Below are 25330 nucleotides of genomic sequence, written 5' to 3'. Positions count from 1 at the left end.
AGGCCTGGGCGTGGACGAAGGAGTGCGAAGCTGCATTCAAGAAAGCCAAAGCAGCTTTGACTGACCCCAGAGTGTTGACGCACTTGGACCCGTCGTTGCAGATTCAGCTGGCCTGTGACGCGTCGCCTTATGGCGTCGGCGCGGTCGTGTCCCACATCTTTCCCTCAGGCGAAGAGAAGCCGATTGCATTCGCGTCAAGGTCCCTGAGCAAGGCGGAGGTGAAATACCCGCAGATCGAAAAAGCAGCTTTGGGCATCATCTTTGGAATCAAAAAGTTCCATCACTACTTGTTCAGAAGGAAATTTACCTTGCTGACAGATCATCGTCCTCTGACATCGATCTTTGGTCCACACACAGGAATACCCTCCCTGGCAGCGTGCAGGATGCAGCGCTGATGTTATGCGCTCACAATTACAACATCAAATACCGGAGGTCAGCAGCACATGGCAATGTGGACGGATTGTCAAGATTTCCGCTGCCGGTGCCCTCTGAAGGCTGTGAGCAGAAGATTTTCTACTTTGACATGGTAAGCAATGCCCTGGTCACAGCCCGGCAGGTCAAGAAAGAGACCAGAGTGGACCCTACGCTATCCAAGGTGCTGGATCGGGTGATGCGAGGAGACGGATCACAGGTGTCAGACGCACCACCTGAGCTCCTACCTTACCTGTCAAGAGGGAAGGCGTTGTCCGTCACGTCAGAATGCCTCCTTTGGGGCATGCGAGCGATCATACCACCAAAGCTGCGGAAACATGTCCTCAACGAGCTGCACTCAGGACATTGTGGTATTGTCCGGATGAAGGGGCTGGCACGAAGCTACTTCTGGTGGCCCGGTCTGGATCACGAAATTGAAGTTGAAGCGAAATCATGCCCATCATGCGAGACAACCAGGGATACGCCAAGAGCAGCGCCACTGCATCCATGGGAATGGCCGGCAACACTGTGGCAACGGATCCATCTGGACTTCGCGGGGCCAGTGGAAGGAGCGATGTTCCTGGTCGCGGTGGACTCCCATTCCAAATGGCCGGAGGTTGCAGTAATGTCCACTACCACTACGGAGAAAACCATCGAGACTCAGAGATGTTCGGGCGATTTGGTCTGCCGGAGCAGATCGTAACCGACAATGGAACACAGTTCACATCCCAGGAGATGGAGGAGTTCCTCAAGAGCAATGGAATCCAGCACACGTTCTCCACACCTTATCATCCATCCACGAATGGATTGGCAGAGAGATTTGTCAGAACGCTGAAACGCGCGTTGAAAGCGGCAAGAAGTGATGCTCCTCTAAAGCAGCACCTGAATGCTTTCTTGCTGAAATACCGAAACACGCCTCATGCTACGACTGGAGCATCTCCTGCTTACCTACTCATGGGAAGGCAGCTACGGACACGCCTTGACCTGCTGAGGCCAACGTCCACAGAAGCAGTGGTGCACGCCAATCAGCAGGATCAAGTCAGCAGACGAGCTCAGAGGTCCAAAGAACGACGCTTTGTGGTGGGGGGCAAAGTCCTCGCGCGTAACTACACCACCCCGGAGCGGTGGGTCCCGGCTACGGTCATTCAAAAGACGGGCCCCGTTTCATGCCGAGTCCACACCAGAGACGACCGAACATGGAGACTGCATGTAGACCAGTTACTGCCAAGACAGTCGCCACAGGTAACCCAAGAAACAAAGGATCAAGGACCTGCTGGGGGCTCCAGCAGGGACTGGTCGTCCGACCCCGGACGGTGGCACCATCCACTCTTGTGCCATCGAGGAAGGAAGCCACGCCTGCAGGGTCATGGGAGAGCCAGCCAGAGCCTGTTCCTGAGAGTAGGCGTTGCCCCCAAAGAGAAAGGCAGCCTCCAGAGCGCCTTAGTTACAGTTAGTGCATGGGGCAGAATAATCCCCAGGGTTAGCGGAATGTAGAGGCAGTCTACCTTCTCTTCCAAAGTTATAGTCATTTTCAGTTATTCTGTTTTGTGGACATTCTATTTTAAGGGGGAGGAAATATGTTGTGTATTTTGGATGTGTATTAGAATTGTCCCACATGGGATACCGTAGGTGATTTGCAATGCACCATGGGAAATGTAGTGCATTGAGTGAAGAAGCACATGTAAATAAAATGGCCGTTAACTAAACTCTCCACCCTGGAGTCCTTCTTAATTGTTATATAGGTAAGGGTATAAAACCCCTTGAGACACAATACTACCTTTCTGTTTTTCCTACCGAAGTGGATAACTTCACATTTATTCACGTTATACTGCATCTGTCATGTATTTGCCCACTCACTCAACTTATCTAAATCGCCTTGAAGCCTCTTTGCATCTTCCTCACAACTCACTGTCCCACCTAGTTTCGTGTCATCAGCAAACTTGGAAATATTACATTTGGTTCCCTCATCCAAATCATTGATATATATTGTGAATAGCTGGGGCCCAAGCACTGATCCCTGCGGTATCCCACTAGTCACCGCCTGCCACCCTGAAAAATACCCATTTATTCCTACTCTGTTTCCTGTCTGTTAACCAATTTTCAATCCATGCCAGTATATTACCCACAATCCCATGTGCTTTAATTTTGCACACTAACCTCTTATGTGGGACTTTATCAAAGGCCTTCAGAAAATCCAAATACATCACATCCACTGGTTCTCCCTTATCTATTCTACCAGTTACATCCTCAAAAAACTCCAGTAGGTTTGTCAAACACCATTTCCCTTTCATAAATCCATGTTGACTTTGTCTAATCCTGTAGATTTTTTTTTTTTTTTTTTTTTTTTAAAAAGTGTCCTGTTATCACATCCTTTATAATAGACTAGCATTTTCCCTACTACTGATGTTAGGCTAACCGGTCTGTAGTTCCTCATTTTCGCGCTCCCTCCTTTTTTTAAAATAGTGGGGTTACATTTGCCACCCTCCAATCTGCAGGAACTGTTCCATAATCTATAGAATTTGGGATGACAACCAATGCATCCACTATTTCCATGGCTACCTCTTAGTACTCTGGGATACAGATTATCAGGCCCTGGGGATTTATCAGCTTTCAGTCCCATGAATTTCTCCAGCACTATTTTTTTTACTAATACCAATTTCCTTTCATTCCTCCTGCTCACTAGACCCTTGGTTCCCTAGCATTTCTGGGAAGTTGTTTGTCCTCTTCCGTGAAGACAGAACCAAAGTATTTGTTTAATTGCTCTGCCATTTTCTTGTTCCCCATTATAAATTCTCCCGTTCCTGATTGTAAGGGACCTACATTGTCTTCACTAATCTTTTTCTTTTTACATACTTGTAGAAGCTTTTATGTTCCTTGCAAATTTACTCTCATACTCTATTTTTCCCCTCTTAATCAATCTCGGTCCTTTTTTGCTTAATTCTAAACTGCTCCAAATCCTTAGGCTTGCTACTTTTTCTGGCAACTTTATATGACTCCTCTTTGGATTTAATACTATCCTTAACTTCTTTTGTTAGCCATGGTTGGGCCGCTTTTCCTTGTGTTTTTGCGCCAGAAAGGAATGCATAACTGTTGCAATTCATGCATTTGTTCCTTAAATATGTTAGCCTATCCACTGGCATTTGTTCCTTAAATGTTAGCCTATCCACTGTCATGCCTTTTAATGAAGCTCCCCAATCTATCATAGAAACATAGAAGATAGGAGTAGGCCATTCGGCCCCTCGAGCCTGCTCCGCCATTCAATGAGATCATACAAATTCAGTACCCTGTCCCTGCCTTCTCCCCATATCCCTTTAGCCTTAAGAAATATATCCAACTCCTTCTTGAATATATTTAATGAACTGGCCTCCACCGCCCTCTGTGGCAGAGAATTCCACAGGTTCACCACTCTCTGGGTGAAGAAATTCCTCCTCATTTCCGTCCTAAATGGCTTACCCCTTATCCTTAGACTATGACCCCTGGTTCTGGACTCCCCGGCCATCAGAAACATCCTTCCTGCATCTAGTCTGTCCAGGCCTGACAGAATTTTATAGGTTTCGATGAGATCCTCTCAATCTTCTAAACTCCAGTGAGTATAAGCCCAATAGACACAATCTCTCCTCATAAGTCATTCCTGCCATCCCAGGTATCAGCCTGGTGAATCTTCGCTGCACTCCTTCCATGGCAAGAACGTCCTTCCTCAGATAAGGCGACCAAAACTGCACACAATAATCAAGGTGCGGTCTCACCAAGGCCCTGTACAACTGCAGCAAGATCATAGCCAACTCACTCTTCATACCTTCGTAGTTTCCTTTGTTTAGATTTAGGACCCTAGTTTCGGATTGGACTTCTTCACTTTTCATCTTAATGAAGAGTTCTATCACGTTATGGTCACTCTTCCCTAAAGGACCCCACACAACAAGATTATTAATTCCTTCTCATTGCACAATACTTTATTCTAGGATAGCCTGTTCCTTCGTTGGCTCAACATACTGGTCTAAAAAAACCATCTCGTACACACTCCAGGAATTCATCCTCCACAGTATTATTGCTAATTTGGTTTGGCCAGTCTCTATGTATTACTGTTGTACCCTTGTTACATGCATCTCTAATTTCTTGTTTGATGCCATCCTCTACATTACCACTGCTGTTTGGAGGCCTATAGACAACTCCCAGCAATGTTTTCTGCCCCTTGGTGCTTCTTAGCTCCACCCAAACTGATTCTACATCTTGATTTTCTGAGTCAATATCCTTTCTCTCTGTTGCTCCGATTTCATCCTTTACTAACAACGCCATCCCACCACCTTTTCCTTTTTGTCTGTCCTTCCTAAATATAGAATATTCAGCTCCCAGCCTTGGTCACCCTGCAGCCATGTCTCCGTAATCGCAATTATATCATATCCATTTACATCTATTTGCGCTGTTAATTAGTCTACCTTATTACGAATGCTTCGTGCATTCAGATAAAGTGCCTTGAGATTGGTCTAACATTTTTAGAAATCTTAACTTTTTTTGCACTGTGGCCCTATTTGTCTTACCATTTTTTCTTACCCGGACCCTATTTGTTAGTGCACGCCTTTGTTTGTACGCTCTGTCCCTTCCTGACACAATCTGGTTACCTTTACCTTCCTGCACTGCTTCCTTGTCTTTTCTCTTTAGCATTCTAGATTTCTCTCCACCGTGAACCCTCCACCACACCTTATTTAGTTTAAAGCCCTATCTACCTCCCTAGTTATTCGATTCGCTAGAACTCTGGTCCCAGTATGGTTCAGGTGTAGTCCATCCCAACGGAACAGCTCTCTTTCCCCAGTGCTGGTGCCAGTGTCCCACGAATTGAGACCCACTTCTCCCACACCAATCTCCCACACATTCATCGCCCTGATCCTACGGACCCTATGTCAATTTGCTCGTGGCTCCGGTAATAATCCAGAAATTATGACCTTTGTGGTTCTTTTTAAATTTAGCCCCTAGCTGCTCAAACTCTCAGCAGAACCTCTTTCTTTGTCCTACCTATGTCGTTGGTACCTACGTGGACCACGACAACTGGATCTTCCCCCTCCCACTCAAAGTTCTTCTCCAGCCCAGAGATGTCCTTTACCCTGGCACCATAGCCTTTGGGACTCATATTCCTGGCTGCAGAGAAGAGTGTCTATCCCCCTAACTATACTGTTGCCTACTACATCCACCTTTTTTACTCCCCCCACCCCACTTGAACGGCTTCCTGTACCACGGTGCCGTGGTCAATTTGCTCGTCCTCCCCGCAATTGTCCACAAGGGTTGCAAGAACCTCGAATCTATTGGACAAGTGCAGGGACCGAGGCTCCTGCAATACTACCTCCTGGATCCCTGTACCTGCCTCACTCGCAGTCACACCCTCCTGTCCCTGACCACGTGTCAATTCTAAAGTATTTAATCTAAGGGGTGTGGCTGCCTCCTGGAGCAAAAAGGTCCAGGTAACTCTCTCCCTCCCTTGAGCCGCAGACACTTACCGCAGATGATGCTTGTAAGCCATAAAAAGGTGGTATAAGTGCTAGATGTTTGGATGAAAAGTGCTCGCCTTCAAACCACGAAGGTCCTAGGTTTGATCCAGATTTGTGCCGCATTGGGTAATCTCAGCCAGAGCAACAGTTGGGGTGCTACAATTGGCATCAGCACCTCTAGGTTGGGAGGGAGGTTAAGGGGGAAAAAGCCAATTTGCTATTTTCGCCACCCAACATATCCAGCCATAGTTAATATCCTGTAGATACAGTTAAGGCTGACAAGAAGGTTGCCTCTTTGCAAAGTACTTGAAGTCAACCAATCCCCATGGAACCATAACATGGCAAGAAATCAACAGTTTCAAAGGTCGGGGAGAAAACTGGTAGTAATGGGTGGGGAAGAAAGAAAAAAAAAGCACGTACCTCAAGATAAGAGTTACTTTTCACATGAATATATATTCTAATAGCAAATCAAACATTTTTTGAACTGGTAGGGATGAGCAATGACATCCTAAATGAAACTTTCCTTTCAGTGCAATGCAAAGGTAACTCCAGCCAACCACCTTTATACCTTTACTAGATTACTGGGTTATCAAGGACTTCCATTAAAAAATCCATAATTAAGATGATTGGGAATGTAAAGCAAGAATGAGTCTCGATATTTATTGCTAAAATTCAATGCTTCTGCAAAGCATCAAACACTAGTTAAATACAAAATGACCTACCTGCATAGACAGAAGTCAGAACTGAAAATTGGAGAATTTGCAACTTTAATAAGGACACACTAAGGTAGTGGGAAACCAGATGACCACTTATATTCAGTTATATGAAGAAAAATAATCGTATTTCATCATACTTCATGTACAGTACCATGAATAAAAGGTGCAAGATGCCTCAGCTCAACAAGACAGAAGCATTCTCCTTGATAAGGTCAATGCAATAAAAAGAGTGCCTGGATTATTCATTCCACCTTGTAATTGTGGACCTCTTGTAGTGGCCAGTAAATTCAGTAGCGCCCACTGACTAGAAGACAGATCTGGGATCCAGAAGGTGACCTATTTGATACCCATGCGGTAGAACAATCACTCCTAACCTTTGTCAATGCTGGAAAGAGAAGCAGTAACTTCAGATTAAATTCTAGCGGTGCTTTAAGCCGTAGATAAGCAGTGGCAAACATTTAAAGGAATGTTCCAAATTCTCAACAAATATACATTACACTCAGAAATAAAAACCCCACAGCAAAAGTGATCCATTCGTGGCTAACTAAAGAAGTTAAGAATAGTATTAGATTAAAAGAAGAGGCTTATAATGCTGAAGAATAGTAGTAGGCCTGAGGATTGGGAGAGCTTTAGAAACCAGCAAAGGATGACAAAAAAAATTAAAAGCGAGACAATAGAATGAGAGTAAACTAGCAAGAAAAAAACCAGATTGTTAAGAGCTTCATAAAAAGGAAGAGTAGCAAAAGTAAGCGTTGACCTCTTAGAGGCGGAGACAGGAAAAATCATAATGGGGAATAAGGAAATAGCATAGACTTTAAACAAATACAGGAAACTCTTATCCGGGACCGGCGTGGTGCCGGTTGATCAACAAGTCCGGATCACAGAGAGGTATACTTACTAATGTACGAGAGCCCCATACACGGCCACAGATCCAGGCGTCTCTGTTGCATGGCAACAGGTGCAGGAACCCCAGTTACGCGGCCACAGATCCAGGCGTCCCTGTTGCATGGCAACAGGTGCAGGAACCCCAGTTACACAGCCACTAATATGAAGTAAAACTTACCTGAACCTACTCCTGAATTTTGCCGGTTAAGAGATTTCCGGTTATTTAGGTGCCAGTAAAAAAAGTTTCCTGTATTTAGTATCTGCCTTCACAGTAGAAGACACAAAAAGCATACCAAAAATAGTGGGGAACCAAGAGGCTAATAAGAGTGAGGAATTTGAAGTAATTAATATCAGTAGAGAAAAAGTACTCGAGGAACTAATGGGATTAAAAGCCGACAAATTCCCTGAGTGATGGCCTACATCCTAGGGTTCTAAAAGAGGTGGCTGTGGAGATACTGGATGCATTGGTTGCGACCTTCCAAAATTCCCTAGATTCTAGAACCTTCTCAGCAGATTGGAAGGTACCAAATGTAACCTTACTATTCAAGAAAGGAGGGAGAGAAAACAGGGAACTACAGGCCAGTTGGCCTGACATCAGTCATCAGGAAAATGCTGGAATCCATTATTAAGGAAGTGGTAACAGGGCACTTAGAAAATCTTAATATGATTGTGCAGAGTCAACATGGTTTTATGAAAGGTAATCATGTTTAACAAATTTATTAGAGTTTTGAGGAGATAACTAACAGGTTAGATAAGGGGAAACAGTGGATGTAGTGTACTTGGATTTCCAAAAGGCATGCAATAAGGGGCCACATAAAAGGTTGCTATGCAAGATAAGGACTCATGGGGTTGGGAGTAATATATTAGCGTGGTAGAGGATTGGTTAACTGACAGAAAATAGAGTAGAGATAAACACGTCATTTTCCAGTTAGCAGGCTGTAACTATAGGGGTGCCGCAAGGATCAGTGCTTGGGCCTCAGCTATTTACAATCTATATTAATGAATTAGAAGAAGGGACAAAGTGCAATTTATCCAAGTTTGCTGATGATACAAAGCTAGGTGGGAAAGTAAGCTGTGAGGAGGACACAAAGAGCCTGCAAAGGGATATAGACAGGTTAATGTTTCAGGCCTGACAAAGGGTCACAGACCTGAAACATTAACTCTGTTTTTCTCTCCACAGATGCTGCCTGGCCTGTTGAGTGTTTCCAGCATTTTCTGTTATTTCACTAGATTGATCCCTGGGTTGAGAGAGTTGTCCTATGAGGAGAGAGGAGTCTATACTCTCTGGAGTTTAGAAGAATGAGAGGTGATCTCATTGAAACATAGAAGATTCTGAGGGGAATTGACAATTTAGATGCCGAGTGCTTGTTTCCCCTGGCTGGAGAATTTAGAACCAGGGGGCATAGGCTCAGGATAAGGGGTCAGCCATTTAAGACTGAGATGAGGAGGAATTTCTTCACTCAGAGGGTTGTGAATCTTTGGAATTCTCTACCTCAAAGGCTGTGGATGCTCAGTCGCTGAGTATATTCAAAGCTGAGAGATAGATTTTTGAAATCAAGGGACATGGGGATCAGGCGGGAAAGTGGAGTCGAGGTCGAAGATCAGCCATGATCTTATTGAATGGCGGGGTAGGCTCGAAAGGCCTCATGGCCTAGTCCTACTCCTAATTCTTAAGTACTTATGAATTTGGATCACATCTGAAGAATCGTAATTGAGAGCTAAACTTTACCATGCAGGCAGCTTTAAATCCATAGTATCTATGCAGTAATAAGGGGATAAAAAAAATCATGTTACATTAAAAACTGATTAATGGAGGGCAACATACAACTATGCATGCCTAATGACAAAACTGCAGCTGCTTGGAGGCATCTTTGTATGTTTATTCAAGTAGAGAAGGCCACGTAGTTGTTAAAAGCTCCGAAAAGGCCAAACAGCCATTCGATTTTCCTTATTAGATTGGCTTTCTGTCCAAGGTACATCGACCTAAAACCACACTCACTTAGTAATCACCCCCATTACTCAGTCCGACAGATCATGCAAACACTGCTACTTAGATTACACAGTAGTGATTGTAAGCATACTTCAATTTGGATGGCACTTCCTCACAGCCCTTGCGTGGCACAGTAGCATTTGGATTTAGTCCTTGTGGCCGCTGAGTCTTCTCCTCCACTTGTTTTGAAGATACTGTTGAGGATTTCTTAGCAGATCGTTTGATTCTTTCCTCTAACATGCTCATCTCTTTCTCGGAAAGCTAGGATTAGAAAGCAGAGATGAAGTCCAAGAAAAAAGATCCACAAAATTCAGTTCCATTGCCTTTTCCTTGCCATAAATTTATTACTCAATGTCTAGAGTATAAATAACCCGATACTTATAAATACAAAATCTGCACAATAATTAGAATAGGCATTGCAAAGAACCTTACGACCAGTACAAACAAACTTGAGGTTGTCAACAATGATGACGACTCAAGTTAAGAATGTTCAACTCAAAAGCAAAAACTTATAGTAGGAAGGACAGAAATAAATCTTTCTATAGCGAAGGGCTGTATGGAGCAGAGAAGGAAAGAGAAAATTTTGAAGACCTCCATCAGCACTAAATGAAAGCAGTTATGCTCTTCAAAACTATTTGGTCAAGTTGATACCATTTGAAAGTTGACAAAAAACAAACTGTGGGACTAGACTGTAATGCCCCGCTTGTGCCAGCAGCCAATCATCCAATAAGAGCAATGAAGCATCCTCAGGAAAAACCCAAATTGTTGCTGATATCTTATCCATTGCTCCAATATTAATTCATCAAGTGTACTGATACCTGATCAGACTTCTGGGTTACAAACTGGGCACTTCTACCAAGATTAAATAAACCCTAATCAGTTTGGACTGACTTGCGATTTTCAACTGCCCAACACTAAAAATATACATTTTCTACGATGATTTGATGTCATAAGGCACAATGTGAATGGAGGTACCATCTTCAAACAAAAATAAGTCATCAACCCATCCAGCATAATCATTCCACAGAACAAGTACAAACCATATCATGAATTCTATCCGACCTACTTGAGGTCTGGGGTAAAGTTCTTCAAAGCTTAGTTGGTAGCACTCTTGCCCTGGGAGTTATGAGACAGTAAGAAATAGGAGCAGGAGAAGGCCATACAGCCCATCGAGCCTGCTCTACCGTTCAAAAGATCATGGCTGAAATTCTACACCAACTCCACTTAGTCACTAATGCACTAATACCATTATTAAACTCTGTCCCTTCCTGACACAATCTGCTTGATTTTACCCAAATCACTGCTCTGCTCTACAGCCTTGACTTTTCTCTTCAGACTTATAAATTTATGCTTATCTGAACCCTCCCTCCCCCTTATTAGTTTAAAGCCCTATCTACCACCTTAGTTATTCGATTCACCAGGACACTGGTCCCAGTTCAGTTTAAGTGGAGTCCATCCAACGAACAGCTCCCTCTTTCCCCATGAGCGGAAACCCTTGCCTCCCACACCACTCTTTCAGCCACGCATTTAGACCTCTAATGGGTTTATCCCTATGCCAATTTGCATGTAGCTCAGGTAGTAATCCAGAGATTATTACCTTTGAGGTTCTGTTTTTTAATTTGTACCTACCACCTCAAACTCCTCAGCAGAAGATCATTACTAGTTCTATTTATGTCGTTGGTTCCTACGTGGACCACAACAACTGGATCCTCCCCCAGCCACAAGGAGGTGTCCTTAACCCTGGCACCGGGTAGGCAACACAGCCTTCGGCACTCCCGAGAACATAGAACATAAGATGTAGGAGCAGGAGTAGGTCATTTGACCCTCGAGCCTGCTCTGCCATTCATGGCTGATCTGATCTTGGCCTCAACTCCACTTCCCTGCCCGCTCCCCATAACCCTGGACTTCCTTCCCATTCAAAAATCTGTCTATCTCCACCTTAAATATATTCAATGACCTAGCCTCCATAGCTCTCTGGGGAAGAGAATTCCAAAGATTCACGACCCTCCAACCCACTGGCTTTTCCAATGTAAAATTTTGAACATGCGCAAAACTTTGAATGGGTAGCACAGCCCGTTAGAGACCCCGCACCCAAATTTATAATTAGGGGGAACATTGGTAGCAAATACCTCGTACTGCTGGACAACGCCAAATGCTTCAGGCTCCTCCACATCATCTGCGGTCCCCTTACCTGCCCGAGTCACAGTCACATCTTCCTGTCCCTGACCACTAACCAAATCTAAACCACTGCCTAATCCAAGGTGTGTGACTGCCTCCCGAGTCAAAATGTCCAGGTAACTCTCCCCCTCCATCACAACGTCTGCACCTTGGACTCGAGCTCATCAACTGAGCCGAAGTTCAATGAGTTGCAGACACTTACTGCAGATGTGGTTGCCGAGGGTCATGCTGCTCACCACAAACTCCCACATGCTGCAGATGCTGCACATATCCTGTACTACTATCTCTATCTAACCTTGTTTTATATATTTAAAGTTTTATGTAATTAATTCCCTTGGTTTATTTTAAATAATTTAGCTAAAAAAGGTGCAGCTCCTTTCTCCGCTCACCAAATTCTCAACTCCCCACTCTACGATGCACTCTGTTTATGTTGCGATGTGGTTACGATCGGAGCCTTAGCTCTCCAGAGTCCAAAAATTGTGGACTCCAAGCACCACTACAGGACTTGAACACTTTGAGGCCAACACTTCTATGCAGTATTGAGTGTGTGCTGCATTGTTGTCACTTTTTAAGATATAAGACATTAAATGGAAGACCCATAGCTAGACATTAAAAAAATCCCAGGCATTAAATTAAAGAGCACAGCATTTGCCTGGTGCCCTAGCCTAAAGCAACACTAAAAACAGGTCAACTGGTCTTCCACCCTATTTGCTACATAACCAATTAATTATAACATCTGGAGGGCAAAAGACACTAATATTTGCAGATGTATTTATGCACAAGTTTGTTCTTTTATCAATCCTCACTGAATCCTTGGCATAATTCCACAAATCATTCATACATACACTCTTGATTAAAGCTACTATTCAACAGACTGGTTAATATTCAGTTTGGCCTATTCTACATATTTACTAACAAATAGCTGCAAGGGGTAGAATTTTTGGGGATCTTATTAGGTGGACAAGATGGTGCAGCATACTGAAATTAAACAGTCAAAACTGGAAATATTAAAAACATGCCAATGAAGAGTGTTGGATTATAATTACTACTCAGAGTCAAGCATTAATAGAGTGGAAAACTGTGGAGAAGGAGTGCATCATGGAGCTAACTTTGATAAATGGAAATCTCAGACATGCACTAACTAGAGTGAACCTTTTAGGCTGGGAGTAGTGAGTTCCATTCATTACATAGTATGTAAATGAGAGAGTGACTAATGAGAACATCCAGTAAGTGCTTCACCAAGTGTGCACAAATGGCACCACAATCAGATACTGGAGGTTAAGGATGCAGGACATAAAGTAAATAAGTGATAGTAATTGGAAAAATAAGGCAGCAGCAATTCACTTTGAAGTAGCAGTAGATACAGTGGCCAGGGAAGTAGTTTGGGGTGGGAAGGTAAATCATTGATCAGTGCAAAAAATGGTTAGAAGTGGATAGAATACCTCTTTTCCAGTGCACCAATAAGGAGCCAGATATAGTGCAGTGATCAGAATGGATGGAGTGTGTACATAGCAGATCTGATGCTGCATAGGAGCTGGAGTTAAAAGTTAAGCAAGAAACATGAAAAAAGGCTGCTGAAATCACAAATATTGGCTGAATGTAGGCATATGGGGTAGAAAAATCAAGTAGTGTCAGGATTTGTGGCATCATGGGTAGGGAGATTCTTAAGGCTGGGCATGAGGGCCAATGATTAAAAGAATTAAGGGATAGAGAAGGCACAGAGGTGGACTGCTAATCATCATATAATAAAGGGCTATAGCAGAATATATGCTGGGGTTTCTCTATCTGAGAATTGCGTGCACCCCGCCCTCCAGATAATGATAGTGTAGTCAGGGGCAAAACCCCAATGGCTGGAACTTCTGATGGGAGCAAATATTCTTTTGTAGGACAGTGTACATACTGACCTTTCTTTATTGCTTTGATTAAAAATTTGGTTTCATTTTGAAACATTTAAATTTGTACAATACTGCATCATTCACTTCCATTTTGTTTTTACTTTCTGCACTTAGTAGCAGTAGAAGTTATTTAACCAGACTCACGTCCTTCCTCACTACTGGCAACAAAAAAAACTTACATTCCCAATCAATTTAAAAACTTGATCACCACAGATGTTGTAGACAGTAACCACTGTATTTAAGGCAGCGTTACGGACAGACGTGTCTCGGTCTCCAATCTGACTTGCAATTTCTTTGAGCGCTTTGGCTGGAGTTGGCTGGCAAACATTCAAATCATAAACTTCAATTAAAGCACCCAGCTCTTCCAAACATTCTGAAAAATAAAGCAGCAGAGTTAACCAAAAATTAGCTAGTACGATTTACACCTGCCACCGAGCTTCAAGTATCCCAAAAAGCCATCATCTCCCTCTGGGGACAGAACTTCCTCTGTGCCAGTAATTTAAGAGACTCGCCCTGTCAAGATTCACGAGGCCAGGCAATTTAAATAAAATGGACCAGGAACCACACTGAGGCACCTGTTTTTTTCTGGGTGGGGGGGGGGGGGTTGGACACAAATAGTTTTGGCTGGGATATTCTTCCTCCCCTCCCTTTGATATTCACATTGGTGGGGAAATAGACTGCCAACACTCCAGGCTCAAGAAGAAACATGGGTGCTGGCAACCCATGAACCCTACTTCAGCATCAGTTTTAAAAGGAGGGGGAATGAATAGGGGAAAAAAAAAACGTCTACAGTAAAATGCATAATATACACTCACCCGCTCGTTGTTTTGAATTTTTGGATTTCAGTCCTTCCATAATAAAATTAAACATTTTACTAGCTGGATAGACCTTGCAAATAATGTTCAGAATGGATCGAACATCTTTACGAATGAGATCTTTTGGTTCTCCAACCTAAAATTGAAAAAAAAAATTATCCACAGGCTATTCTCCATCCCGCTAATCTAAACAAAGTGTAGTAAGTAACCTATTGTTTGACTCCATGCACCTCTTGGTTTAACTAGGAGATTAAAGATGATGAATTTTCAAAAAGAAATATTCCGTTTCAACAATCATCGACCAGTCCTATTCAAACTCGCTCTTTAGGTTAAAAGGAGCCATTTGGGTTTTTTTTTTTTTTTAGTTTCGCCAAGACAGAAAAGCCTTTAAACATGGAGAAAATAAACAAATATTTCTGACAACAACTTGTTCTCATACATATTTCAGGAATTTCTCCCCCCTTTGCACTTTACGCTGTTACTACCACTGTTCCCCCTAAGGTGCGTGTGTGTGCAGCCCTCGATTGGGCCGCGCAATTAAATAAACGGGTGGCACACTGAAGCTTAGTGCCAGGGACGCTGACTCAAGGCAGGCAGCTGCGCGGTAACCACACCTCAAATGGCAGCCATGTGATTGGCAGGCCTGTCCAGCCATTGACGTGCATTTGCAGGCTCAACACCAGGGTTCTCTGGCCAATCAGTGCAAAGTGAAGGCCCCCCCCCCCCCCCCCCCAAAAAGCAGGTCATTGGCTAGACTGACCTGCCAATCACACAGCTGCAGTGAGGGGCGGTTACCATACAGCGGCCGCCTCCAGTCGGTGTCGCCGGCACAAAGCTTCAGTGTGCCGCACGAGTGTGACCAGACGGTTATTAGACAGTCAAAGAAAGGCAAGTCAGTAACTACCTCAGCAACCAAAGTGTCGTCAGTATACAATCCTGGCCAGTAACAACTGGAGTTAAAGAAATATTTTATTAATCTGCAGGGCTAATGGCCACACTGTTAAGTCCCCTGGAAGTCCTTTGGAGGTGCCAAAAATTGCATCAGGACGTGGATCCAGCAGGTCTCAGCCTTTGTTGGTAGTTTCTGTGGGGACTTCAGACAGGACTTCCATCTTCTCCAAAAATGGCCCCTGCATTCTCAGCCTAGTTGATACAAAGCAGCCAGTATGCCTACATTAACCAGCCATTAGCCAGAGGGTTCAGGCATGGGTGTTAGCCAAAAATGCAAGCATTACCAGAAAATCAGTCCCCTTTACAAAGGACCTGATTGGCCCTTTAAAAAAAATTGTGCCAATGATTCTGTAGTACTTACCCCAAATATAACAGCTACTCTTTGTTAGAAATCAGGGGCGTCCAAAATGTATATGGTTATGCGGATAAAATTGTGATGCAAATAATACTGTATTTAAATGATTGTGTTTCTGCTTGAGACAAGGGGTTAATGTACAAGTTATGTTTTACTGGGACTGCATAAGTTTTGTTTTTCTGGAGGCTTGTATTAGACTTTGAGACAAAATGTTTTCAGTTAAATTAGATGAGGCATAGCATTGCCTTGCCCTGCCAGGCTAGCTGTCTGTTTGTAAGTTAGGGTTTTGACTTTATTAATGTATCTTTAATTTGGCCAATGAAGGCCCAACCTATGTTTCTTCCATTATTACTAATAACCAATGTTACAGTAGAATTGGGAGTTTGTTTAACAGAACTATGTGAAGATAATTAAAAGTTAATTAGTACAGAAAGACATAGAATAAAATTAATTAGTTAAGGTATCCATCTCAGGATGGAGCAGTGTGTTATATGAAAGTGAGATAATGACCGGCTGAAGCGGAACAGCTCTGGCCTCATGATTGAAAGGGGACAAGGCCAGGCCTAGTACCAATTGTACCAGGGAGGATAGGGACCAGGGAGATAAGACACAAATTCCAAAGGAAGAACCTTTAGAAAGATTAAACAATAAGACAAATTGACTGAGATCATGAGACCCCTTTTAGTTATGTGCATTTACACACTTGCACTCCAAACCCATCTTAGACTGCTTTACATTTGCCCCTGATCCCTCCCACATTTGCCCCTGATCCCTCCCATTTCTGAACTATTCTTTACACCAGTGCTATTTGTCCCCCCTCTCAAATGTTTTATCCTGGTGCCCATCCCTCTTGCCAAATTAGTTTGGCAGAGGGATGGGCACTAGTTAACCTCCCCACGAAGACATTTACCCAGCTCAGTTAAGGTGCAACTGATCCACCTTAAACAGGTCCCTCCTGCCCAAGAACTGTTGAATTTTTAATTTTTGTTATTCATTCACGGGATGCAGGTGTCATTGGCAAGACCATTATTTATTACCCATCTGCAATTGCCCTCGAGATGGTGGGTGTGCCACCTTCTTGAACGCTGCAGTCCGTGTGAAGTGCCTTGGGATGTTTTACTACATTAAAAGCGCTATATAAATGCAAGTTGTTGTTGTGTGGTGAAGGTACTCCCACAGTGCTGTTAGGTAGGGCGTTCCAGGATTTTGACCCAGAGACGATGAAGGAATGCCAATATCTTTCCAAGTCAGGATAGTGTGTGACTTGGAGGTGGTGGCGTTCTCATGCACCTGCTGCTTGTCCTTCTAGGTGGTAGAGGTCACTGGTTTCGGAGGTGTTGTCGAAGAAGCCTTGGAGAGTTGCTGCAGTGCATCTTGTAGATGGTACACACTGCAGCTATGGTGCGCTGATGGTGGAGGGAGTGAAAGTTTAAGGTGTGGATAGGGTGCCAATCAAGCGGGCTTTGTCCTGGATGGTGTTGAGCTTCGAGCTTCAAGTGTTAAGCTGCACTCATCCAGGCAAGTGGAAAGTAATTCCATCACACTCCTGCCTTGTAGGTTGTGGAAAGGCTCTGTGGAGTCAGGTGAGTCACTCAAGAATACCCAGCCTCTTACCTGCTATTGTAGCCACAGTAATTATGTGGCTGGTTCAGTTAAGTTTCTGGTCAATGGTGATCCCTAGGATGTTGATGGTGGGGGATTCAACAATGGTAATACAAATTGAATGTCAAGGGGAGGTGGTTAGACTCTCGTTTGTTGGAGATAGTCATTGCCTGGCACTTAAGTGGCAAGTAACTTTCGCACCACACGTCAGCCAAAGCCTGAATGTTGTCTAGGTCCTGCTGCATGAGGACATGGACTACTTCATTATCGGACAAAACCATTATAAAGCCTTATCCTTCATCACTGTTTTAATCAATGCCCATCTTCAATGGAGGTTTATTCCATTTAAAAATTACACAGCAATTTACCTTGTTAATTAGGTACGGGATGAACGAAGATGCCTCATTTTCAGTTAAATGATAATCCTCTTTGCTCAGCACTGTAAATATTAGTTTCAAGTACTCCAGGACTTTCATCAATACAGTTGTGTTGGTGTCAAAAAACCGTAGGGTTAGCCACTTCAGAATGAGATCCAGGCAAGCAACAGTCCCCTCTGTTTCATTTTCCAAATGCTAAGAGAAAATAAGTTACATTTTAAAGCACCATTTAACATAGGGTGATCCTGTTCACTTGGCTTTGCCAAACTGAAACATTATGCATATTTAATCCCCTCAACATTCAATGCAGCTTCTTCGACAACCAAGTGGTTTGTTCCCTCCTGAAGCCCTCCATTACCACATTCATCTATACCAAGTTGCCAAAGATATTTCTTTGAATGTTTGCGCTCAAGGGAGAAAAGTCAATGCTGAATATAGTACAAATTTTCAGATCTAGTACAGCATATTCAAATACAAAGTAAAGCTTCCTTTACACGGCCGAATTATTGGGCCAGAATTTACTGTAAAAGTTAACAGTAAGGCTAATGACTCTCACCATTATTTATGTGCAAATTGGACAGCAACTTCAGACGAGCGCAGTTAAATGTGAAAATCCAGAAGTTGCTGTCCGAAATGCACAAAAACGGCATCTCGCAGTCTGGCTCCCCATTTTGAATGGCATGAAGTTCTTGTATTTGCAGGATAGATATGAACTAAACTCACCAAAGAAAGTATGGGCTTGTCCATATCAGTCAAAGTACCCCTTTTAACAGCCTGATAAGCCTTAATTACTGCCAAACAACACCTCCGGCATTGAAAATTAACTTTGTTCTGGACGACTAAGTATACTTGAATGACTTTTGCAGTGAACACAAGGAAAAAAATAAATGTAGCCCAAATTATAACAAAGCCAACATACTCTATTTGCATGAAACAAACACACAGCACCTGATCATTCTAACAAGCACCATCAACAATACTTTTATTACTCAAAAAATGCCAGCTCCCTACATGGTTGCCGCTAATGGATGTTAACGAGGCTTTGGGAATAACCCATGCAAAGTTCAAAAATATATTACTCAACCAGGGGGCAGATATGGAGAACTAGGTGATAATATCAGTCACAGCAGCATCCATGAATCTGTAACCAAAAAATTACCACCTTCTAAAGGGGGGGGGGGGGGGGGGGAATGGAGTGGGAAGAAAGTGTATTTACAGGAAACTTTGTGATATCCGGCACCGACGGGACCGGCGTGTTGCCGATCTATCAAAACTGCCGGACATACAAAGTTAATGTTGAAGCATACGGAGGTTTTCATCTCCGTATCTGACAACAAACACTGTTGCTTAGCAACAGCTTCTAAAGAGTCGGCTGCAGCTGCAAGCGTCTCTAGCTGAAGCTGTTGCTATCGCTACAGACCTTGCAGTGCCTGACTAGGAGAAAAAAAGAACTAAAAAAACTTAGAAAACGGCTCCTGATTTTTGCCATTAGATAGAGTATTCCGGACATACAACCTCCGGATAAACCAGTTTCCTGTAATTAAAAAAAGATTCCAACAAGTAATTTGAAAGATTGCTTTAGCACCTCCTAACTCAAGTGACTGATCTGGAGTGAGGTGGTCTAAAAGTGACTGCGAAACTAGCTCAGGCTAAGTTTAGATGGGAACTACATCTACACATTGCTCAGCACGAGCACATTTAAAATGACTATGTACTGGTACAAAAGCAACATTAATCTGCTAGAAACTTCCTTCCTTTTAAGTTAGCAAATCAATGCTAAAATGAACAATGGCAATTCCTGAACACAACTCCTTTAAAAAGCCTTAAAATGAAAGCCATTGTAATGTTGTTCTTTAACATCCGATCAAACCCCAATTGAAATGAATACATTTAAGCTAGCTTCCAAATGTTGCATGTAAATATACTCAAAATTTGGCTTGACATTTAATATTGAAATCAGGCTTTTTTTTAAAAAATATAAATTGCTTACCTCCAGCAAGGCTATTAAAGCTTTAATGTGATGATGAAAATCTGGATGAAACATTTCATCTTGCAACCACTTAGCCACACAGCTAGACATCTGAGTTTTTAACTGCTCTGTATACTCATCTCGGGGAGTTGTGAAGTTCCACTTCAACACCTAATGTAAACAAGCATACATTTCAACAAGTGGTGTAAGCTTTTATTAGGCATATATCCAAGTAGAATTTTGTAAGTCATGCAAAAAAGAGTTCCAAAACAATCCACATGAATGTTCTACAAAGCCGATTCTGTTCAACACAGCTGAGCAAGTAATTTTGAGCAAGTAATTTTGAACTGTTAAAGTACAATACCTAAAAGTAACTTCAAATTAAGGAGACAAAGATAGTGCTAACTCTCACCTTTAAAGCTCGCTCATCCTTTATTCTTTGCTCTTTTGCATTGGGAGTAATTATAAAGATTGGTCCCGATTTATCATCATCATCCTTAAGATTTGGCTTACTTGGCACTTTCTTACCAAGTGCAGACTGGAAAAGTAAAGATCAATTCATAACAAAAGCATTACATCCACTGACCCTTGCACAAACAAAACATACTTGGAATTAAGGCATGGGATAACATTACACTTGGTACAATAATGGAATTAAGACACGAGTGCTCCACCCCGCTTAGCAACTTAAATGTTTAGCGTGAACAATGTTGTTTTCCCTAACAGTAAAAGAAGGAATTTTGAAAATCCAACAAGTAATGAATAGGGGAACAAATGTGCTTCAATTAAATTTTAAAATACTAACATTTTGTCACAACATGCCCATTTATTCCCTGTAAAATTATCTCTATCTTGGACAAGTTTAACAATGGAAAACACTTCAGACACTGGTATCTATAAAGTACAAAATCAACTGATCAAACCACCTGTTTTTTGGGGAAGAGGAAAAGTGAAGCCAGTGGATTCATATCAATAAAATCTCACGGAACAGGATGCCTATTTCTGATAAAAAGGCATAATTACTGGAATCTTCATTTATTGAAGTTCAACTTCCACCTACAATTTGGATTTGGAGTTAAGAGTTTCTGCTCCCTCATCACTGCACTCACCAGCAGCAGGTTAAGAGTTGAAAGTGGATTCAGGCTCAGTAACTAGAGCACGTGCAGATATATAAGGATCACTGCCACATTACATGGAAGTAGGTTGAAGTGTGTTCTTGAAACCAAGTGGGATGCAGAACTAGAAAATCTAACAGCAGGAAAACCGAACTATTTAAGACCTTACACTAGTAGCCGTAAGAGATCAATAGAAGTTAGTTAATAAGAAAATTATTACAGGAAAGTATTGTAGATACTAGGGTACAAACACATTTTAAGTCACATAGGGTGCTATTTTAAAAACAGTATAACAAATTATACAGCTCCTTAATGGAAATGGAGTAAGAGCAGGAAATAGTGGTTATGTTAAATGTATTCAAGACTGAGCAAATTCCAGATTCTGCCATTTTGGGTTCAATTAATATGTAGAGGTCTGCTTTCACAGAAGGAATTAAATACCTAGAATCCTCCAGGAATGGATCATGAGGTTCCAATTAGTTTTACGATCATAAAATACTGGTCCAAGCTCAAGGCCAATTAAACAAATAGGCTAAAGAAAGGCAGATGGATTTTAATGGAATATAAATGAAAAACAATACAGATTGCATCAAAAACAGGTTTACATAGGGAAGAGGGTACAATTGACCACTGAAAGTATCCATTAAATGGAAAACTTGAAGGTAAATCAAAAAAGGGATGCATCTCAAGGGGCTGTCAAAACAAGTTATCTGAATCTAGATAATTTGTATCAATTAGAACACTCGCAGTCCTAATTCTAGCGTTTGTAATATTGAACTTAAAGCTGATCGTTGGTAAAAGTTTGTAAAACTTGGGCACCCTACTCGGTACTTCCTCCCCCCACAAAATGAATTTGTGGTATTTCTACGCTTTCTTATCCATTCCCATTGTTTACCATGAATTTCTAATGCTTCAAGTTTAACTAATTGCCTTTTTTGTGGAACTTCTGTCAAATGCCTTTGACAAAAGTCTAGTCACACCACAGCATAGTGATTCCCACAGTGGAACATGCAACGCAACACACCAGTTTTTTTTTCTTGTTTGGTGGGGGGGGGGGGGGGGGGGGGGGGGCGGGGGGAAACATGGGGGTGCGTGAAAGAGCAGGAAGGGGAGGAGGGGGAAGAAGTCACCAGCAGGGGAAGTCAACTGGCTCCCAATTAATAAAACCAAAAATACTTAATACAACATTTAATTTAAAAAACAAAGTTACCTTGGCTTTGGCAGTAGCTCCAATTGCTTTGATCTTCTTATCAGCTTTAAGTACACCAACATCTGTATCATCATTTGTGGTTGCACTCTGTGCACGCATGGAGGCTAGCAAAGTAAGTTGATACACAGATGTATAAAATGATACGGTTAACAGTTTAATGCACGAGTTAATAGTACAGCAACCTGAACAAATCAAAATATTTAGAACATACTGCAAAATTTGAATGAAGAGGCTATACCAAATTAGATATATTTATTCTGTTTAGATACAGGAAGAATGGGGTGACAGTTTAAATGACTAATCTCAAAACATTTCAATAGGGGCATAACATGCATTGCAGAGAGTACACAGAGGAGTACCAAGAACAACCCCAACTGCAAAGGAGACAGGCAATAAGGAAAGATTTAGAGAAGCTTAAACTCTATGCAGAAGATTAAGGGGAACCTCACTGAAGTTAACAAAGTATTTAAGTGGCATAAGGCGGCCCACAATATTACTTCAGGGTAACTAGGACAAGAGCCAATAAATTTATTAACAAGAACCGATCTTGGGAAACACAATTATTCAAAAGGGTGAAAACACGTAATCTATTAGGCAAGGTTGTGGAATAAAAATCAGGAAAATTTAAAATGGTGTTGGACACAAAGCTGATGCCTTAGAGCGAGATCAACAGGACAAATAGTTTTCCTTGTTCTTGATATTTTTTTTATATTCTTAAAAATGATAGGGGCGGGGGTTGGGAAGCTTAAGACATGCACTGAACTACAGAATATGAAGTTTAATGGCTATAAAAATCAGAATAAGGCCCTTCCTGATATTGCAATTTTGATTAAAAATCCTATTCATCACAATACATACAAGTCATTCCCTGTGTTTCAAGGGAATAATAAAAGCATGTATTGAGTTTACACACTAAACAATATATTTAACAGTATGCAAAATAGTAGTGGATGGGGCAGAGAGGCTAGAAAAGAGAATGTTCATTAAAATTCAAGATCAAGTTACATTTTGCATAGGAATACAAAGTACTATTAAATTCAGCAACAAGTAATTGGTGGAGCGAGTGTTTGTTACCTGCACTAGGTGGCCTGGCTGCACCTGCACTGGATTTTGAAGACACTTTAGCTGGTGCTGCTGGTTTAGCTGGCATGATGGCTTGGGCCTTCTCAAGTGCTGCCATTACTTGGTCTTTTGAGGCAGGCTTAGGTAGAAAGCAAGAAAGTACAGTGTATAGTTATACTGATACTACAAACTAAACAACATATTTAACAGTATGTAAAATAATAGCGGATGGGACAGAGAGGCTAGAAAACAGAATGTTCATTAAAATACAAGATCAAGTTACATTCCTCCCAGAATTTCACACTTAAATATTTAAAAAAGACAGAAAAACATTGCTATTAACTATTTCAAATGACTTAAATTGTATTAAGAGCCAAATTTGGATGACTTGCTGTACTCTGAGCAAAAATCAACCAAGATATTAGCCAAATTTGAACTTTAATTCAACTATGAAATGGAAGTAAATCTCAACAAAAGCAAAAGGTTAACAAATTCTTTGTAACGGTTTCTAGTTTTGAAATAAGTGCTTGCTGTCATGACACATTAGAAATATATAACCAGAACTTCTGATCTCAACTAATGGAGACCATTTACTGTACACCACAGGGGAAGCATTTGGTAACTTTCATATCAGTGCTTCACTGGTCGACCAGCTGAGCAATCTTTGAAAGCCTTTTATAAGACTTAGTTTAAATATTATAGAAGTCATAAGGTTACTTTTTAAAACTAGAGGAATAAATTCCAATATAACTGACTCAAGAATTACAGCGCTCAACTGGTGCCACAAAGACCACTGTGGTATTGTCTGCACTGCACAGAAATCCTCTACAAGTTCCTGGTCAATGATCCCAAAAGGCATTCTGGTTATTTTCAGCAAGTTATTCTGACGCCAACTGGCAACGCATCAGTACTACATATTTAATCTCTTCAAAACCCCCTTCACAATCTCCCAAGAAATTCTCTAGTGTGGAGATCATTTCATGAAGGAATTAACTTAAGCTCTGACTTTTTCAGCAATGCCACCTATCTTCCCAGATATTTTTTCAGCCATAACCATTCATGAACCTACTGCAGTACACAACACATAGCCATTTGTGGCTATTCATCACTGACAGTGACGCTCAAGATGTATAAATTTTGATCTCAAGTGCATGTATTCATGAAATCCACAGACCCTGTGCAAAGCAACATCAGGTGATGCTCAAACAAAATTACTATGAATATATAGTTTGAAACTTCTCTGTGCTAACTGAGCAGAACGGTGAACACCCAAGATCCTGAAGAAAGGATTACCTTAAACTATCTAACTGAACTATATTTCTTGCCCGAGTGAGCCAGCAACAGAACTACTGCTAATGGCAGGAAATGAGCCGTGGCACAAAACTCAAAGGATAGTATTCATATTTGTTCCCTCCCCCCCCACCAACTTAGATCCATCTGGAAACTGAACCATAAAGGATGGATCGAACATGGGCTCCCATAAAAAGGAATTCCTACAAGAAACATTTAGATTGTGGTAGTTTAATAGCAACAACTTGCATTTATATACCACCTTTAACACAGTAAAACATCCCACGACTCTTCACAGGAGTGTAATCAGACAAAAATCTGACACGGAACCACGCAAGGAGATATTAGGATGGTGACCAAAAGCTTGGTCAAAGAGGTTTAAGGAGCATCTTAAAAGGAGAGGTAGCGAGGCGGAGAGGTTTAGGGAGGGAATTCCAGCACTTGGGGCTTAGGCAGCTGAAGGCACGGCCACCAATGGTGGAGCAATGAAAATCGGGGATGCGCAAGATTTGGTGTGAGTTAGGATATGGACAGCAGAGTTTTGGATGAGCTCAAGTTTACGGTGGGTACAAGGTGGGAGGTCAGCCAGGGGAGCATTGGAATAGTAGAGGCAGCAGTTTCAATTACCCAAAAGCTCTGCTTATGAGTGACAGAAATGAAAGACATGGCCACCTGATTCTTTGAGAAGTTCAAGTGCCTAAGGGTATTAGATCAGTTGAGTTGCATTTTCAGAATAAATCCCACATGAAAATACACACAAGTTACATTTTAAAGAATTGCATACAATACCTTTAACTTGCCAGCAGCCTTAGCCATTTTTTCATAGCCAAGATGCATCATGAAAATTGGCAGTGCATCTTGGGCCTTCTTTCGGACATCGCCATTTCTGTCTTCCAAGCAAGCATACAGATGAGGCAAACAAAGCATGAGGTCAGAGGGCGCAGATCGTAGTGCTGGTAACTTCTCTGCCAGCCAACCTAACAACTAACCAGAAAACAAAAAATAAGTATTCTGGTCAAATAAATGTTTTAT

At 42.0% G+C, this 25330-nt stretch overlaps 1 protein-coding gene across 6 annotated transcripts in view; it reads right to left on the bottom strand.

The window, feature by feature from the left end:
* ckap5 (cytoskeleton associated protein 5) overlaps nucleotides 1-25330 on the bottom strand; it is a 147198-nt gene that overhangs the window by 50025 nt on the left and 71843 nt on the right. For all 6 annotated transcript variants that reach the window (XM_086008098.1, XM_086008097.1, XM_086008100.1 and 3 more), the window contains exons 25-33: nucleotides 25088-25282; nucleotides 23021-23147; nucleotides 21947-22050; nucleotides 20034-20159; nucleotides 19643-19792; nucleotides 17644-17847; nucleotides 14368-14503; nucleotides 13732-13925; nucleotides 9571-9740 (exon numbers count right to left, since the gene is read on the bottom strand). In XM_086008098.1, the coding sequence (XP_085864224.1) occupies nucleotides 9571-9740; nucleotides 13732-13925; nucleotides 14368-14503; nucleotides 17644-17847; nucleotides 19643-19792; nucleotides 20034-20159; nucleotides 21947-22050; nucleotides 23021-23147; nucleotides 25088-25282 (1406 nt within the window). The remainder of the gene's footprint in view (nucleotides 1-9570; nucleotides 9741-13731; nucleotides 13926-14367; nucleotides 14504-17643; nucleotides 17848-19642; nucleotides 19793-20033; nucleotides 20160-21946; nucleotides 22051-23020; nucleotides 23148-25087; nucleotides 25283-25330) is intronic.

Source organism: Somniosus microcephalus, chromosome 15, assembly GCF_052327205.1.
Source record: "Somniosus microcephalus isolate GS21.2 chromosome 15, FLI_Smic_1.0, whole genome shotgun sequence".
Taxonomy (NCBI): Eukaryota; Metazoa; Chordata; class Chondrichthyes; order Squaliformes; family Somniosidae; genus Somniosus; species Somniosus microcephalus.
The sequence above is the reverse complement of the archived record's forward strand: the minus strand, read 5'-3'. Positions and strand labels throughout refer to the sequence as shown.